Source organism: Impatiens glandulifera, chromosome 8, assembly GCF_907164915.1.
Source record: "Impatiens glandulifera chromosome 8, dImpGla2.1, whole genome shotgun sequence".
Classification (NCBI taxonomy): domain Eukaryota; kingdom Viridiplantae; phylum Streptophyta; class Magnoliopsida; order Ericales; family Balsaminaceae; genus Impatiens; species Impatiens glandulifera.
The window spans coordinates 18,807,529-18,827,821 of NC_061869.1; the positions used below are offsets into that span (position 1 = coordinate 18,807,529).

The 20,293-nt window shown below is 29.2% G+C and overlaps 2 protein-coding genes across 2 annotated transcripts; both read right to left on the bottom strand.

Annotated features, from left to right (window-relative positions):
* Positions 1-7,778: 7,778 nt before the first annotated feature.
* Positions 7,779-10,070, bottom strand: LOC124913130 (subtilisin-like protease SBT3). Its single transcript, XM_047453744.1, has one exon. The coding sequence runs from the start codon at positions 10,068-10,070 to the stop codon at positions 7,779-7,781; it is 2,292 nt and encodes a 763-aa protein (XP_047309700.1).
* A 3,160-nt stretch (positions 10,071-13,230) lies between these two features.
* LOC124913132 (agamous-like MADS-box protein AGL62) lies at positions 13,231-13,776 on the bottom strand. The gene has a single exon (XM_047453745.1). The coding sequence runs from the start codon at positions 13,774-13,776 to the stop codon at positions 13,231-13,233; it is 546 nt and encodes a 181-aa protein (XP_047309701.1).
* Between the last annotated feature and the right edge of the window lie 6,517 nt (positions 13,777-20,293).

Consider the following 20,293-nt stretch of genomic DNA (forward strand, 5'->3'; position numbering starts at 1 on the left):
ACAAAATGAGGGTTAATTGAAGGGTTAAGTGGGTGCCGAAAAGATAAAATATAAGTTAATATTAAGTTTAAAATGTAACTTAATTTTATATAAAATATTTATAAATAAATAATATTTTATATATATTCTCATCCGTGCATTTATTCATGATAGTTAGAATAATATTTACACAACAAAATTGATTTAAAAGTGTATAACAAATATATTATTTAAAATTTCTTTAAAAATATAATATTAGAAAAAAATGAATTAAAAGTATAAAATTAGATTTTGTAAATTTACAACAAATGAATTAATAAAATAAAATGTGAAAGCTACAAATATGAAATGTATGATTAAAAAAAACTTATATTATAATAAAATTTCTCAATATCAAGATATCGTCCAAATCACATTTGTTAAGATACTTAATATAATATATAAAATGGTTAGTGAACTAAGCATTGATTGTGGAATTGAATTTTATATTATAATAAAAAATCTGAATCCAGAAATCTTTATACATAATCTTGTCGAGCATGGAACCAAAGTCCTTAACATCATCCCACAACTCCAATTATTTTTACAATCTTATTAGGACTTGATGAATAACTTTTCAATCCAAAGAGGGAAATGAGATTAGACAATATATCCGAGAAACAACAAGTGAAGTGAGGCCCATTATAGGTACCCATGTTTGAACTCGCCAAAGAAAATGTTATAATATCGAAATAATGATTTCAATGCATACAAGGTAGGTTGTTTCATAGATCAACAACCTACCGTATATCTTTTGAAACCATCCTTCCAACATTATAAAATGTTGATATGAGATCAACAATAGGATTACCAATAATAATTGTTGTTCCTTATGGATACTGTCTAATCTAATTTCCATCTCCAAATCTGTATTTATTAAATCAATAACCTTAACTAGTTGGATAGTAAGATTATCCGCCTTAATCTTAGTGCATGTCTTAATAAGATTGAAAATATCATTATTCTAGAGTAGTGGAATGACATTAAGTCGTTTTTACTACGGATTCAATGAGTAAAAAAATGTAAAAATTATCCCGACACAGATTTACTTATAAAATAAAAATCAATTACGCAAACATTGTTTAATTCACTTACCATTTTATAGATCCCATTATGTTTCTTAACAAATGTGATGAGATATTCGCCTCCTGCGTTAGTTATATATATTCGTTGCCTCCTGGCGTGTCTAACATCCAGGATTGTTAGATTAATTCGTAAGAATGGTTAGAAATCAAGCAAATGAATAAGAAAAAAAGTGAAAAATTGTATTTGTGTCACCTCTAGCAAGCAAGAACCCTATTTATAAACATTAGGAGGAAGAATGAACTTAATGTTTATATTATAAAAATATAACTGTGATTATCTTCCATATATCTATTGGTGGAATACGTTTTAAAAATGATGATATTATGTATCTTGATATTTTAGTTAACTTTTTTTCTATTTCAATTCAATTTCTTACTCTCTTATTTCGTTTAAAATAATTTTGGTAAAATTCGACATTATTACAATAATATAGTTTAACACCATTGAGTTTTAAACCCCCCTTCTTTTATAAACATGGTACTCAATTTAAATATAGAAGTTTTATTAGTCATTAAAATCTATATTTATATGTTCAGACATTTTTTTAGTTAATTCTTTTGTTATAAATTTTAAAAATCTAAGTATAAAAAGATTAATATTTTAAAATTTTTATTTATATTTCATAACAACTAATGTGAAAATAATATTTAAAATTAATTTATAAAAAATGTATCACATCATTTAAAGTAATTATATATATATATGATAAATATAATTCAAAATTCAATTTTATTTTTATTTTTAAATTTAATCATTTCAAGTTTTATGCACAGGTCAATACGCCTGCAAATTAACAATTTGTACCGTTTACTCTACCAAAAATAAGTTTTTGGGTTTTGGTACGAGAACTCAGTCATTTTAGACAAATATATATATATATATATATATATATATATATATATATATATATATATATATATATATATATATATATATGACAATGATAAATTTGAGCCGAAACACTACTTTAATATATTTTTAATTATAATCCATTTGAGTTTTATTTTTATTTACTTTTTTTACTCATAAACATTTTGGAGATAAGTTAGAAATTAACATTACTGAAACAACTTTTAGAAGCTCATATTTGACTAAGACTACACAAATTTTAGGTGAATTAGAACTTTGGTTTAAATAATGAATATTTAATTAAACGATTTTATAAGTCACAAGTGGGGTATAGGTTAAAGTATTCACATTTCAAAAAATTATGTTTTGTGTCTTAATTGATGAGCATTTTAAAAGGTATATTATAAAGATTAAAATGATTATGTTGATATATGAGTGTAAATTTGAGAGATTAAAATAATTGTTAGATTTTATATAGGATGCATGCAAATTTGAGGGATTAAGAGAATGGTGGTTCGAATTGAATCAAATGCACAAAATGAGGGTATAATGTGATCGATAATGACAAATTAGTTTGAGAAAAATGTCCAGAGTGAAGGTAGATGCTGGTCGATAATGAGATGGAACAAAATGTCCAATGTGTGGGTAGAATGTAGTCACAGATGTAGTAAATTGTTAGTTTTTGGTGTTAAATTTTTTTATTATATACTCATTTTCATATATGTTTTATGGTTGCAATTCCACCATATTTAAATGTCTATTTAATAGTTTCTTTATTCTATAATGGTGACATTATTTAGAAATTACCTTACTTTGAACAACACTTTTTTTTAAATATTATTATTTTTAAATATTTTATTTCAATTTAATTGAAATGATCGTCTAGAATATACTTTAATTATATGTATTAACAAATTTAATAGTATTTTTTCATATAAACACAATTTTAGTTTTATCTATTTTTAAATAGATTCATATAAAATTAATCAATTAAATTAGAAATTTGTCTTGTACATTTAATTTTAATTTGTTTGAAATTTATCAAATAATTAAATAATTCTGAAAACATATGATCTTAATTATTAATTCTAAAATGACTTTTTAAACTTTAATATAAACTATTGGTGTTTATAATAATGTTAATTTATTATTGTCTAACTCTTTATTTTAATACATTAATTAATTTTTATAAATTTTAACATATTTAATTAATTCTTACAAGATAAGGGATCTATGTTAGTTTTTATAATAATATGTGGATCTAATCATCCAAAAGAAACTTTTAATCATTTAAATTGCGTTACTCAACTTAAACTAAGAGTAATTACAAAGAGAGGAAATTTAGTGTGATGAATAGTACTGGTAATATGTTGAAACATATAAGTGGACTTAAAATCTAATATGTGCTGGTCCACACACGCTCCACGTTGACTGGACGCTGAACTAGTTGACCCGTCCTAGACCGCTACCAAAGCCGGTTAAACGAAGCCTGAACCGCGTCCCAAGAATCGACGGTTCATTTGACACGGTCTTATCTCGGTCAAGGGCCTATTTGTTTGGGATTTTTCATATAATTATATTTTAACAATTAGAATCCTAAAATTATTTTAAAAAAATAAAATAAAATAGGAATAATCTTAAAATATTTTCAAAATATATAAAAAATAATTACAATCATTATTTAAAAATTATTGGCAATTTTATTTCGGACATCGTTGACTACGTCTTGTATGCCCTTTTTTTTTTGGAAAAACGACTTAACGTCATTTAATTAAAAATTCCCAAAAATGAGAAAAAAAACCACGGTTTAAGAGATCATTCTAGACAGGCCTGAAATGATTTTGAAGTCGTAACATTCTGAATAAAATCTAAAAAGCTAAAAACGTAAATGAATTATATGATTACAATGATTTCAATTCTAGTGAGTTTAAAAAATGGTAAATTCCAGTTCCTACAGATATTCCAGTTCTGCTCCGTGTTTTGAATTCTTGTCCACGTTCCCGCGAGGGCGCTGCAATACGATACAATATCTTTCCATAACTCTTTAACGCTCCTGCGGGTTCTGCCGTATACCCTTGTATTCCGTTCTTGCCAAATGTTATACACCACTTCTCCAAAGCCGCACTTGAACACGCTTGTTGCAAATCTATTTCTCTTGTCTTTGAGTAGTGTTGCATCTTTGATTTCATTCCATTCGCTCGAGAAACTGTTCAGCTCCAGGCTTTTATAGAATCTGTCCCGAAGTTCTGAAGCAATACACCAACTCCCGAATAGGTGATCTATGATTTCTTCATTTCCTCTACATATAAGACAGCTCGCATCCGGGATGCTTATATACTTGCTGATACGATCACGAGTGCTGAGTCTTTCCCAGAAGGTGAGCCATAGGATGAACTAGTGTTTAGGGATAATCTTCGTTGACCATACAAGAGGAGCCCATTCTACTTTCTGCACGTTTTCTCGGGTTACCTCCCATATTAACTACACCCACAAAAAAAAACTATAATTTGTTGGAGGTGTAGTCAATAAGGGCATACAAGCGTAGTCAACAATGTCTTAAACTAAATCGCTAATAATTTAAAAGGAGATGATTATAGTTATTTTTTATATATATTATTAAGTTATTGTTAGGATTAAAATGTTTTAAATGTTAATATTTATTAATTATTTATGAATACGATGAAATGAATATTTATTATTATATAAAAAATAATTTAAATGTATATAAATTAAATTTATAAAAAAATAATTTAAATATTAATCTTAAAATATATATAATCAAATTTGTAAAAATAATATTAATAATTTAAATAGATATATTAAAATATATATAATCAAATTTATAAAAAAAAAAATTTCATATATTTATAATAAATTAGATTAGATTGTAAATAAATGAATAAATAAGTTATTTTAAGAAAATGAATTTAAAAAAAAAATCATTTTGAGAATTTCAGGTGTGAGGGGTAAGCCTGTAAGTAAACCGAACGAACCGCATCTAAACTGAATCGATCAAACCGAGAAATCGGCGGTCCAAAATAGCGTGAACCGAGTTCATTCGATTCGGTGCATCGATTCTTTAATTTGGTTGCGGAATCGTTCCATCGACCGACCAAACCGATTAGTTGTATTTAAGCTTAAATGGAGCCTAGGGAAGAAGATGTCTCTTCGTCTATAATGCCATCATTAATTAGTTGTTGCTTCATTCGGATACTTTTTTTTAAGACTATATGAACTATGAATGAAAAAAATCTCCAAATCTAAAATGACCGGAATTTATTTTATGGAAATGTTTATTGTTATTTGTGATAGATTCTTTTAGTTTTTTTTAAATATAATAAATTTTGTTTATTTTGTATAACTTTAAATTAGATTAATAAAGTTAATTTTTTTTAAAATTTGGCTTTCTTTAACAGATTTTTAAAACCGAACAAATCGAACCGACAGTCAAATCGATCAAATCGAACTGACTAATATATCGAAACCGACGATTTGTAATTTAGGCAAACCGACGCTTCGGTCTATAATCCGACCAAATCAAACCGCTTACAAATATGAAATATGATGAGGAATATAAGATAGAAATGAGAGATGAAGTTAATGAAGGAAAGAAGGGAAGGATCAAGCAAAGAGGGAAAAAAAATAAAGAGAGCTATTTTTTTAATTAAATTTTTTTTTTTAATAATTTAGATAATCCTAACCAAACACAAATTAAAACTCAAATCTAATTCAATTGAAATATATCCAAACTAAATTATCTTACCCAAATTTATAAACCCAAAATAGATTCACCTCTAGGAAAAATACCTTCTATTTAAAATTTTTATTTTATATATATATGGATGAGTTTAGCCACCCTTAAATTAGAATTAGAATTTGCACCTTTAAATTAGAATTTGAATTTGAATTTTGAGTTCCAATTCCAATCATTAGGTTGATACATAGTTAAGATTAAATATTTAAATTTGAATTTGAATTCAATTCAGAAAAGGTAATTTTCTAATTATCAATTCCAATTTTTTTAGTTTGAAATTATAATTTTTATTTTTATTTTTTATATTTTTTAAACAAAAATATATTTTTATTTTATTGTTTACAACATGATAAACATATTCAAACAATAATTTATATTTTGAATTTTAAAATATTTAACCGATATTTTTTATTTTTTATTTTTTATAAGTTAACATTTTTACTAATATATATTTTTAATTTAGTAATTTAATATTTTAAATCGATATTTTTTTTGTCGATAATATTGTATATTTTTTTGATTTATGAATTACATTTTGAATCGATAGTTTTTTTCTTAATTAGAATCGAAATCTTAGACAAAATTTTTGACACATATATTATCATAATAGTGTCAAACCAATATTTTAATAATATAGCTAATATATATATTCAAATTATTTTTATTATATTATTTTTCAAACATAAGAATTTAAATAATTATAATTTTAGAGTTTTTTAAACATAAGAATTGAATTGTAATTTAATGTTAATTATTGTAAAATTAAATTTAAAAGTTCTGAATGGCTTATTTCACAACCAAAAAAAAATATAATAATAATAAAATATTAATTAATTCTACATCAAAATGTATTCAGAATTGAAATTCTAAAAGATTTACAAATATTATCTTGTGGGAAGTTGATGGTTTGACCCAATAATCCGAAAATACTATTCAAAATTGAAGCTCAAAAATTTCAATTTTAAAATTCAATTTTCAAATAAAATTACCAACAACTCTTCAGCCCTACGTACGCCTCCCAAAACACTCTCACGCACTTTCCTTGTTCAAATCTCTTTCTTTGCTTTTCTTGATCTTGAATATATATTTGGCTGAAGAAAAAGTATTTTTCAACTCCCAAACAAATTAATCTAGAATTTATACTTGTGCAATTTTGATCCCAAACTTTTAATTTAATACGTTTATACTCGAATACCGTTATTTTATAATACTAAACACAAATTGATTTTTTAAAATAATATAGTTTGCTATAAAATAATTATAAAAGTTATTTAAACTATTCTTAATTTGATATTATATTCATATTTTAACTCAATCTCAAATAACATTAAGGTTGCTTTTATCATTTTTATTATCAAATTGAAATGAGCATGGGTGAAGATGAGGAGGGAATAAGAAATAAATTAAAATTTTATAAAAATGAACTGGTGAATAATTAAATTCGCGCATATCCTATATCGACAGTAATATAAAATTGTCATTAAAGGCTTTAACAACGGTATATTTACCGTTAATGCTCAAATTTCAATATCGACTACCCTTAACAACATTAAACGTCGGTTAGAAACTGTTGGTTCATTTTCTAATCGATTTGCGTTTCCTTCAAATTCTTCAATATTTTCACAAATTTGTTGAAAGTAATGATAATAAATTTATTAGATCACATATGTTAGTTTGAGAAGTTTAACTTACATATTAATAAGGATTCCATGTGGATCACAACTAGAGGAGACATACATGAGTTGTTATTAGTCTCAGTCAAGCAATGAGATAAACTAATTTCTTAAGAAATTAGAGAATTATTAGGTGAACGAAAAAAGATTATATCATAATCAAGAGTTACTTTTAGTAACATTTTCTTATAATAGATTATTGGTTATTCAAAAAAAAAAAAATTAGTGGCATAAACTTATATAATGCATGTTAACCTAATTTCACAAAATCAAGTTCATTATTCTAGCTAGAATTGACAACCTTTCGAAACATTACCTTTAATTTATTGCAATCTAAATCAAAATCTTTATCTCAAAATCAACATTAATAACAATAACATCTAGCCTCCAAAATATACTTATGCAATAAATTCTGGTGATATAACAATAGGGCTCCTAACAGTGTGATTTCCATTTTGCTCAATCCAAATCAACACACCATTTGAAACATTGCTCCTCTTATTTTCATTCTTCCACTCAATCTTCAAGCTATAACTTTGTTTATCGTATTTCTTATCAAAAACGAGATGTGTCGGATGGACTACAGCCTTCGAGCCCTCAGGTGCCACCACCTTAGCCTCGTATGAAGCACCGCCTAATCCCACATTTGTCAAAGTCCTATGAAATGTCATTGATACTACTGACGACGATTTATCGTTATATGTAACTATAAATGATGGATAGTTAGCATCCGGTGATGGCTCCGTGCAATTGTAACGCTTTGTCCTAGTCAATGTCATGATTTGTTCTTTTGTATAGTTCAAATAACACAAGACATTGACGTAGTCTCTAGCTGTGGCATCATAGACTAAACCTGGATCGAGGGCTCGATTTGGATCAATATGACCGGATCCCATAGCGAGTGGAGAAGCATATTGAAGATCATTTGATATGTTATCTTGGATAGGATTGTTAGTATTGTCCAATGGATTGGCGGTAGTCATTAGAGCCGATTGGATGGCTGCGGGGCTCCAAGTTGGGTGAGCTCCACGCATGAGAGCTGCAATGCCAGCCACATGAGGGCAAGCCATTGAAGTCCCGGAAACTATAACGTAGTCACTTGATAGGTTTATGTTAGTTCCGACTTTTGCTATCGGCCTATTGGGAGTATACGCCGCTAGGATTAAGGTCCCGGGTGCTATCAAATCTGGCTTTAAGATACCGGGATAAGGCATGGCAGGGCCTCGAGATGTGTAGGTTGCAACTTTTGGAGCTGGCTTGATTCCAATGATTGTCTCCTTAAACTTGATGCTGGCTATTGGATTGGAACCATGGTTTCTGGTCTTTGCATATTCAATCACCGATATAGCTTCGTTTGAGGTTATTGCAACCCCGGGCCATGGAAACTTTGAGAAAACATACAACAAGGGGTCGTCGTTGACAAAAATGGCGGCGGCTATGGTCGACTTTGCGATTATTTTGAATTGTTCTTGCCAATTGTTAGTGTTGTCGCATATTATCACGGTTGATGGAGGTAATGTATTAATATACTCTACGGAATCACATAAGGCTATGGTTTCGTTATACAATAGTGGGAGCTTGTCTATAGTTGCACTAAGAGGAAAAGTAGTCCATCCCATGATTGTCATATTGTTTCCTAGTTTCAATGTGCCAGCGAACCTACGATCGGTGTCCCCAGCACCGACTGTTATTGTCCACGGGATTGCATCGGTTATAGATGAAAAGCCTGGCCCCGAGTTCCCTCCGGCTTGAGCTACAACGATACCTTTCTCCATAGCCGCGAATGTAGCAATAGCAATGGGATTTTCATAGAATGGGATGACGGTATCTACACCAAATGAGAGCGACAAAACATCAACACCATCTTCAACCGCTTTGTCGATGGCAGCTAGTACATCGCATGTCGTAACGTCCACTCCCCAATAGATCTTGTATGAAGCAACCCTAGCATGAGGTGCCATACCACGAGCCGTTCCTTCGGCATATCCAAAGAAATCCACATTATCTACATAACCGCCGGCTGCTGTTGAAGCACAATGCGTGCCATGTCCATCCTCGTCTCGAGCCGAGTTAAGCCATAGGTTGGTATGTGGCTTGATGGATAGTAAACCCTTGTTGAATGACCTAGCACAAACTAACTTAGAATTACACATGGATGCATTGAAACCTTCTCCTTCCTCGCATTTTCCTTTCCACTTATCGGGCACGGGAGTAATGTTGTCATGAAAGCTCCGACTTTCCGGCCATACTCCCGTGTCCACAATTCCGACAACGACTCCTTCTCCGTAGTCGGAAGCCGGCCATAACCCATTGTTGCGATTTAACGAGAGGAAATCGGTTGTGTGAGTAGTTCGGAGACTAATAGGTTTGTCGTGGTACGACGTGACGAAAGAGGGTGAAGCCTTGACGGATTCGAGCTCGGTTTTGGAAAGGTAGGCGCAAAAGCCATCGGCAACATTGGAGTAGGTGTAGATCACATTGTTTTTTTTGTTGGTTGTGGTGGAAGAAGAAGTTAGAGAAGTGTACCAATGGTGGTTGGAAGTGAAAGGTTTTGGCATTAGAGAAAGATCCATATGGAGTATGTATAAGGATCTCTCATTGCCCAAAACTGGATTGGCGCAGAATGATGTTGTTAGAAGTAGGAGGAGAAGCCATGAAAAGGTCATCTCCAATTCAAATGGAAACTCCATAATCACCACTCATAAGATACCCCTCACATATATATATATATATATAGAACCATATAATGGTATCACTATTATTGTCTTTTATTAAAAAAATATATAACATTAAATCATTTACATTATTTAATTTATTAATTAAAATAAAAAAAATAATTTTTTAAAAAATATCATTTTATATTAATAACCTTTAAATATTTTTACCAAAATAAACTCAATTTCAAAATAATCAATACTCAACATTTATCATATTATCTCATTGTGGGAAGATTCTCACTAAAATGATTAATATAGTTAATTTCAAGTTAATTTATTAGTGAAAATAACATTTTAAAGTATTTTTTAAGAAGGTTTATGAAAAATTAAAATTTGATTAAGTACAACTAAACAAACCATGTCATCAGACAAATAAAAATACAAAAAAAATATAAAAAAAAACAAAGAGAGCATAACAAGTAATTAAGGTGAAAGACTTATTACAATATATTTCATGTTAATCTTTTCACCCAAAATATTATTTTTTTTTTGGGTAAATTTCAATCAAAATAAACAAAGAAAGAAAGGAAAAAAAATAATAAAGTATTTGTAAGAATTAAAAAATTAAAGAGAAAAATATGAAAATTAATGGTTAACGTGATGTTACAAGTTACAACCCAATCCCAAAGTTTATTTTCTTTTTTCTTTATATATTATTTCATAGTAAAAATATTATTTATGTATATTTAAAACTTTTAATTATACTAGGGACAGCTCTAAAGTCAATACACACGATCTCCACCGTATACCTTATTAAAGTCAAATTTTATTTACATTTAATCGAACCCAATTGATTTTGAGATAATTTTTCTCTTAAATAAAATTACTTACCCTTGAGTTATTTTGGTATTAAATAATAATAAAAGACTTGTTTTGGATATTTATGTCTGACTAACTTATATTTAACACTCTTTATCTTGAATTATAATAATTTTAATTTTCAAAGTAAAGTATGGTTTCTTCTTCTTTAGTAAATGACACTATCTAATAAAAAAACATCAAGAATAACTATCAAAATCAAAATCATAATTGTAAGTTATTTTTTTTAATATTTTTCGAAGTTTCATTAGAGTGGTTAAATAATTGAACATAATTTCATTTTTTTTCTCTTATATTTATAATGTAATCATTCAATTCATTAATTAAAATATAATATTTTTTATTTTATAATTATAGATTAATACCTCTAAAATCTTTTTACCAAAAAATATACTTATCTTCTCAAAATTATCACCATCATTACTTTTCAAATAACTCATTTTATTTGAAAAAAACGAATCCGAACAAACCCTAACAAACATATCTTGGAAATCTATTTTCCATCAAATCAAAACCTAAATCAGTTTAGTGGTCTCCTCAATAAAGAAATAAATATATACAATTGTCGGATGTAAATCAACTAATAATTATTCTCATTATACAATAAGAACTTGTTTGATTGTTGATGTAATATGATTTGGGTTTTTGTTCAGAAAAAATAATTGGTGTGTTTAAAAATTGTTTATTTAGATGATTCAGAGTAAAATGATTAAAAAAAAAGTAATAGTTGAAGAAATATAATTTATTTATTTATTTGAAAATAATCTCAAAGAATTCACATGATCAAACAAGCTCTAATAATCATCGTCAGCTTCTTACGTTATAAAGTCGTAATGTTTGTTAAAGACCCACCCATCTTTGATTGTTTGTTCTCCTTAGTGGGTTGATCATGTCGATTATAAAAGAAGTGAAAGAAATTCATAAATAAGCTATTCAACTATTAGCAATTGTTTATATCCTTCCTCCATCTCTATAATATTTTTATTTAGCTCACTTGAGTTTTAAAAAAGAATAGAAAACCCATTCTTTTAGGATTTTGTTTTTTTGTTTTTGCCATATTGGACATAATATCGTGGTTTATAATATAGATTATCAGCCACGAAATTATGTTATCGCCGTGACTGATATTCTAAAAATTCTTAGGACGGCGATAACATAATCGAAAATCGTCGCAAATAATAATGGCGGGAGAGCGATGGGAGATAATAATTTTTTTTTATATGTTTTTTAAATAAAATTCATTAAAATTAAAATTAAAATTAACACATAATATTAATTGCATAGTAAAAGAACAGATAATTAAAGCTGAAAAAATAAAGATGTTGAAAGTCTTTTAATATGCTTCTCTCTCAAAATTACATTTAAAACCATGAGAATTATTATGACAAATTTATTAGAACTATACTAATCCAAAATTAAGTCATATTAATCAATGATACTTATTTAGTTGTTTATTTTTAATGGCATGGTTCATCAAATTTAATAGCTCTTTACAAATATATAATTTTTTCAAAAAAATATTCTTAATATATATATCTTTTATTACAATTATTTATATTGATAAATAATTATTAATTTTAGATAAGTAATTATAATTTAGTTAAATTTGTTATTTATTTATGTATTAATATGAATATTTTTGTTATTGTTATAATTCATTGTTTATTAATTATACATTTATTATGAAATTTATAACAATTCTTGTTTTTAACTTATAATTGATTAATAAATTGCAAGAAGTAGTTTGAGATTTAAGAGAATTGAAAACTAAACTGCTTGTTATCTTTCTTTTTTTTCTATATAAGAAACAAAATAATTTTAGAAAGCTAATGTAGACTTTATTGTAATGACCTCAAATTTAAATTTATGGTCTTCTAAATGAAAATTAATGAAACCTTGTAAATATGGACATTAACTTATACTAGTTCTTCTTATTTAAAAAAAACAAACTTATACTATATGTTAAATTAGTGATTAATTACATCAATGAAGTGCAAAAAAATAAGATACAATAAAATATGAATTGTTTTTTCATAAGACAATAAATTTCATAGTAATATAAAGACTAATTTCTCAATTTATCATGATTATACTATATGTTAAATTAGTGGTTAAAGAAACTCATTGATGTGCATAAAAAATCAATATATGATTAATATCAATAAACTATTCATTGTTTCTTTTATAGCAGATTAAATTTCATAGAAATATAGAGTCTGAATTCATTGTGATTATAACATAATATAAATTATAAATATTAAACTTACGCGAATGTGTCTACTTTTTTTATACAACCAGCACATTCTTGACCACCTTAATTTGAGTTGAGTTGGTTGATTCTTTCCTTCACACAATCCTGAATTTTATTTAGTGAATCTTTCAAAATGTTAACTTGATCATCACTAAGATCTGAAATAGGAGTGTCGATAATCGACCACATTTGGCGTGCCTTAACCATTGTGTCTATTCTTTTTTCCCTCTCCTTCTCTTGATCCAAAAGATTGCTCACCTCGATAAACTGACGAGTTAGTTCATCCAATGTTGATCTATAAGAGGCCTCCATAAGTAAATCATTTTCATCTCTATTGTGAAGTTTTTGATTGTTGAGAAGTCTCATTGCAATCGACTCCATGTTTGGGGAAGTGAAAGAGTAGAGCTTCCCGGATGGGGAGAACATCATGGCAATAAAATCGAGACCACAATCAATGCTTAGGTCACTGATCTTTTTGTACAATCCATTACGACGTTTAGAAAATGTGTTCCAACAATCTTCATCCTTCTCCCGACGTTGGTCAATGGGGATTCTTTGACGGCCTTTGGACATCTTGTTGGATATCGAGTTGCTAGGAGCATTCTTCATTATAAGTTCCCAAAATATTATACAGATCCTAAAGTAGGAAGAAGTTTGGTTTGTCTCTCCTTAACTAAGTTAGAGTTCACTAAGTTAGAGTTGTATTTAAATATATAAGAATGAAAAACCATTAGAAATTCAATTAAAAATTTAATTAAAAGATCAAATTGTAGTAGTCAATGACAATCTATCTAATTTGATTTGGCAAGTTTCAAATATAGAAATTTAGAATATTTAAAACTAATTGTAAAGCATTCAACCATATTGACCATTTGAAAATCAATTATCATCTAGTCCATTTTAACATATTTTTCAAAGCTCAATAATATTAGTTGTATGACTTGTTAATTTGTTGACCACAATTAAATTATTTACTTGTGTTGTTTTGACTACTATAATTAGTTATTTCTACCTTAAGGAGATATTGTTGTAACATAAATATAAATTATATGTAATATAATACTAATTTATTTTTGAGATATTGTTGTAACATAAACATAAATATAAATTATATTTAATATTATACTCATTTATTAGGTTCATTTTAGTTGATATATCTAATAAATCTCTCAACATGCTAAATGTTTTGCCCTTCATATCTATTATAAATATCAAATGCAGATATTTTTGTAACATAAATATAAATTATAATTATATATTCATTACAATATTTATTGAAGTGTATTGCGAATTTTCAATAACTTGGAATTTTCGTGAGTGTGAATGAATATGGTTGATTTTCTAGAAAATATACAGGTCATACTCATTAATATGTCAAATGATCCCATAATACATGTAAAAAGATGGCATATATAATCTCATGTTACAAATGATTTGGTGTGATATTCTTTATTTCACGATTTGTGTACAAAGTTTGAAACAACATAAAATCCACAACAAAAATGTATTTAATTTATCTGTGAAATAACTCCAACAAGACTTAAGATGGGGTGACATGAAAAATAGAAACTTCTAGTATATAAAAAATAAAGTCTATTTATATAACATAAAAAACCTAAGTTGTCACAATTTATTTAAACTTAAATTACCCATCCATCGATCCCTAACTTATTTTTGTTTGTAATGTTCTCAATTCAGGGAAATTAAAAGGTCCAACACAAAACAATTCATGCATGTTTATGAGGAGAACTTACTAAATTTGACGAGACAAGTGAGTGAAAAATAACTTCAAACAAATATGCATCATCCAACTAACCAATATTTTGGATTCCCATATCCACGGATCGTCTTATATTTATTGATCTTTCAATGTGATCTCAAGGTGCCTCTTTAGAGGACTCATAATACTATATCGATTAAACTCCATATTTTCACTTTGGTTCTTGACCTAACTCAATAGTATATCGATTAAACATTATATATTAACTTTAGTAAGTATTAACATGGTGTGAGTTTGAGTCCAACAAAAAATGTTAAATTAAAAAATAATTTATAAACTAAAACTTCAAATTCCTTAGTAATTTAAACCTTTTTGTATCATCATTTAAACGTTTATTCATGATGATACAAGATGTGTAATGCCTCTATCTTTTGATGTTGTCACAAATAAGTACTTCTATATTTTGACATCTTCTAAAAAAAATATAGATCTGGATAGTTAAATAATAGGCCACAACTTAGATCAAGTTATGAAACCTATCCATGTGAAACATGTGGCACCAAATTTAACACCTTGAATAAATGAGTGGTGATCCAACCAAATGTACAATAATAAATAAGAAGGAATCTACCTCAAATGAAATATATAAATTGCCTAAAATTCAGATCGAAATTCAAATGACGCAATACGGTTTGGTAATCCAACAACGTCAATGAAATCTAGTGAAATAGTGTATTTATATAAAGAAGACGAAGCATCTTGGGAGGAGTGCGTCTAGAGATGCATAATTGTGTTTGGAATAAGCTAGCTAAATATAAATTTAGTGATAGAGGGTTAGGGTTTACTATAGAGTATGCGAATGGGTTTTTTTCGGCCCAACCTTAGGCGCACAATCCCCTTAACCCTATCTATTTGTTTCCGTTTTGTTAAATAAAATATCATGCGATGCAAGGTCCTTTAACTCTATTCATTTTCCTCATGTTTCGTAAATGAAAAATTAAATACATTTTATATTGTATAAACAATTCTCGAATTAAGTCCTATGGATTAGAACTCTTGATTTTAAATTATGTTTATTGTTTCAAATTTTATATCATCCATTGTAACTACTTGATTTAGAGTACATATTCTATTAAATATTATCCCACTAGGTAGATAACTCGCACTTAGTCCATTAAATGTTTATTTATTTGTCATGTTTACAAAGAAAAAAATATATATAAAATTTTGTGAAATGAGAAATTACTCACGCTCTTATTCTTCTTAATTTTCCGTCAATGTGAAATTTTTGTTCTAGATTTAATGCAATTTAATTCGATAAGGAATGAAATATCTTGTTTGTACTAGTTTAATTGTTAAATTTGTTTCATTATATCACTAGTAAAAAACAGTTCAATAGCGACGGGAAATATTGTCGCTATTGTATATCTTAAACGTCTCCAAACATAGCCACGGTAAGACAGCCCGTTGCCAGCCGACGCCATTGCTTCCATAGCTAAAATATAGCAACAGGAACAAGTAATGTCGCTGTTGTGTAGCTACAGTAATAAAATATTGTGGCTAAAGATGTGACTACAAGATATATTTACTGTCGCTAAAGGGTAGCTTAAATTAATTAAAAACAATCACTTTTTTTTTTTATAATTTACTAAAATTTTAACAACATTAATAAAAAGTTTACAAATATCTCAAAATATGATTTATTTTTAGTAAAACTGGATGATTCATATAACTAAAACAAATATACCTAATATTTTTATTAAATACAAACTTGTTTCTCATTCTTATAAAATAAAAATAAAATATATGAATCCTTAAAATACAATACTCTCCATTTGTTTCTCAATAATCTCAGTTCATAATCGTCAAATTAGTTGGCTTGTCTAAGACTTACCAAAGACCAAACACTAAATGAAAAGATACCATCATCATTTTATCATCTAAGAATACTATAATGTACTCATATAATCATTTAAATAACAATTAAGTCAAATTCAAACTCATCTCAATCACATTTAAAACATAAATAAAATGAAATTAAAAGTGTCTTAAATCTAATACATATTGAAATCTAATTTTGTTTTCACAAATACTTTTGATCTCCCATGTGATCCTTTTACAATTAAATTTATCACTAATTGAGAACAATAATACCAGTGGTCAGTAATAAGAATTAAGGATTCAATAAATTTTATAAAGTAAAAAACTATAATATTTTTTGTTCCCATAGGAAGATAAACAACTTTATTAATAAGTACTAAAAATCTTATTCAAATAGTAATATTGAAATGCATTGGTTCAATTATGCCTATATTTAAAAAGGTTAGATTGGATCATAATCAAATAACTAGTCAACAAAATCTGAAGAATGACTTCATTGCTCTATAGGAAGAATTTATGTAAGTTTGCGATCGACATAAGGCAACAAGTTAAATTACATACCAGGGGTTGGGCATGTGTCTATAACCAAGCATCATCCTTTTTTTATACTGTTCATATATATCATCATCATGCACCACTTTTCTAGGTTGGCTAGCTCCAATACCCAAATTATTCAGTTTACATCACCTGCCATTATTGGATTTTCAATCTCAGTCCTAGAACTCCCACCCTCTCCTGCATATCCCTAACCATTCAGAATTACTTAGAAAGTTAAGTAAATAGTTTAAATTACCTTCTTTCCAATCCATCTTGGATAGGAATTTATGACCAATATTATCTGACTAGATATTTGTCTTCTCTATAGCATCACTGTTTGCTTTCTATGGACCTACATCATTGCACGAAGCTATAAATTTCTCACGCTCTTCTCGCGGGATATAGTTACTCATATAGTGTCCCTTCTCCTAGATACTCCTCCTACCACACACACATTCAGGGACTTGGTCATCAGAAAGAAGAAAAAACAACTCTCCTTCTGAGAGAAGACACTAAGTAACATTGAACATAAGAATGGTGAGACATTTCACCCTTTGATTGTTTCACCGGTCTTCTCTTCTCCTCTCATACAACTTTGTTCATGTTAAATCCTCTTATTGTCAATGAATCTGTATTTTCTGATGATTCACCTATATTATGAAATAATACATACAATTCAATATCAATCAATGTCATTAAAAAAATACAAACACGCAGCAAACTAAATTCAGTTACCAGGTTGTCTTACTGATGCCATACAACCTCGTTTTTCCTCAGACTCATATAATGCCGAGGTAGGAATCTGATAATTTGGCTGACGACAATATGAGTGCTGAGAAATATTCCTTGAAGTAATATCGCACAAGAGTGTTGAAGAGAATGAGTCCCCAGTTTATCATGGAAAAGGCAAGGCTTTTGTTGGATTTGGGAGTCACCATCTCGCACAGAGTGTTGAAGAGAATGAGTCCCCAGTTTATCATGTCTCCTCTCACTATGGCGCCCATCATATCGAATTTGGATCGAGTTAGACTGACGAAATTTCCGTCATTCCCTTGTAGTGCTTTGGAGGTAATATCGCACAAGACGCAGTATTCTCATTTCAGATCCTTCTTCTTTCCGTTAAAGTTTACCTGAATATCGGTATCGGAGAATATCTTTTATAGCCTGGATGTCGTAGTGTGAGATAACTCCTTTGAGAAATCTCGGCCCTTTGTTGGGAGTTTCGGAACTTCGGAAAATAGATTTTCGGTGATGGTGAACTCAACATCGTTAATTTTGGCCATTAGTGAACCGTTTACTAACCTCGCCATGCGGAAGAACTCACGAACCGCTTCTAGATAATAGTGTTACATGTAGCTAGTAATTTCAGTATAATTATATGACAGTTATGTTTGTTGTGTGTGTTGTGTTTATGATAAGTTTAGACAGTTATACAAGTTAGAAGTTAATAACTGTTTGTGTAGTGGGTAGTTATGAAAGGTAGTTATGTAACTTTAATACTGTAATGTTTGGGTATAACAGTCCCAAATCTCTTTATCAATGTGATGGAAAATCTTAAAGGTTGTTATGTACCTTTTCTTCTTCTTCTTGGCTGTTAATGAATTGACAGATCCTTCTTTCTTCTTCAGATCTCTTCTTCTTCTTCAAAAACACTGCTTTCGCTGCCCTAAATCATAAAACCACATAATTCAGTAATTTTTCAAACCCTAACCTGTAACATCTTAGTATTAGAGCCATACAATCCTATCATGGTGGAAACCCGACAACAGTCAGAGATTGATGCCCTTCGTGCTTCCATCGAAACGTTAACTGCCTCCTTTATTGATGTGAACACTAGAATGGATCGTAGATTTGACACTATTGAAACTCGTATGAAGGCCACTGAAGAACAAATTCATATTCTTGGCCAAGAAAATCGCCATAGGAGACACGAGGGTAATGACCGTCAGAACCCTCCACGTGATAGAAACGTTCGACATATTCCTCCAACCCGGCTCACCAAAGTCGACTTTCCTCGATTTGATGGAACCGAAGTGGAAGGTTGGCTCATATCTGCATAACAATTTTTCCGAGTTGATAAGACGGAGGATGAAACTAAAACAGACATTTCTCCCATCCATTTTACGGGCAACGCCAGAATGTGGTACAATTCCTATTTGCAACAACACAATCATCGGGAAATCTTGACGTGGGAAGTGTTCAGAAGGGATCTACTAGCACATTTTGGTCCCTCTATGTATGACACCCCCATAAGACAGATTATGCATCTACGACAGAATGAGGAATCAGTCATGTATTACAATCAACAATATATAAATATTTCTCAGAAATTGCTTAACCTTCCCGGGGAGTACGTGATAGAATGTTACCTGGCGGGTCTGAACGAGGAAATTGCAGATGCTGTCAAACTTAGAAATCCAGAAACTTTGAACGAGGCTATGTCGATGGCCAAAGCCCAAGAATCAATATACAGGTCCCTATGGAGCAGAGGACACTTGTATAGTAAATCAGCCCCTTTATTGCCCAAACTAGTTGGGCAAGTACCAACTAGACTTCTTTTTCGGGCATTCCTCATGCATCTTCTTCTGGCAGGAATCAAGGCTCGATGAAACAATTAGAACCTACTGTATTTGATGAGAAAAGGAGAAAAGGCCTTTGTTACAAATGTGATCAAAAATGGGAACCAAACCACAAGTGTAAAACAAAGTTGTTCATGATCTCGGCTATTGACCAAGAAGCCTTACCAGATGTCCAATTGGTTCAAGAAACGATTGTTGACGATCCTTCATTGTTGCAGCCCAATTCAGTGGAGGATCTTGCCATTTCTCTACATGCCTTAACTGGTTCCAAGAATTTCCAAACTCTCCAGATCCGGGGCAAAATTGGGAGTCTGCCGGTAGTGATCCTTATCGACACAGGCAGCACTCACAACTTCATTAATAGTAGGATACTAAGAAATATAGGTCACGAGACTATGAAAACTCAAGT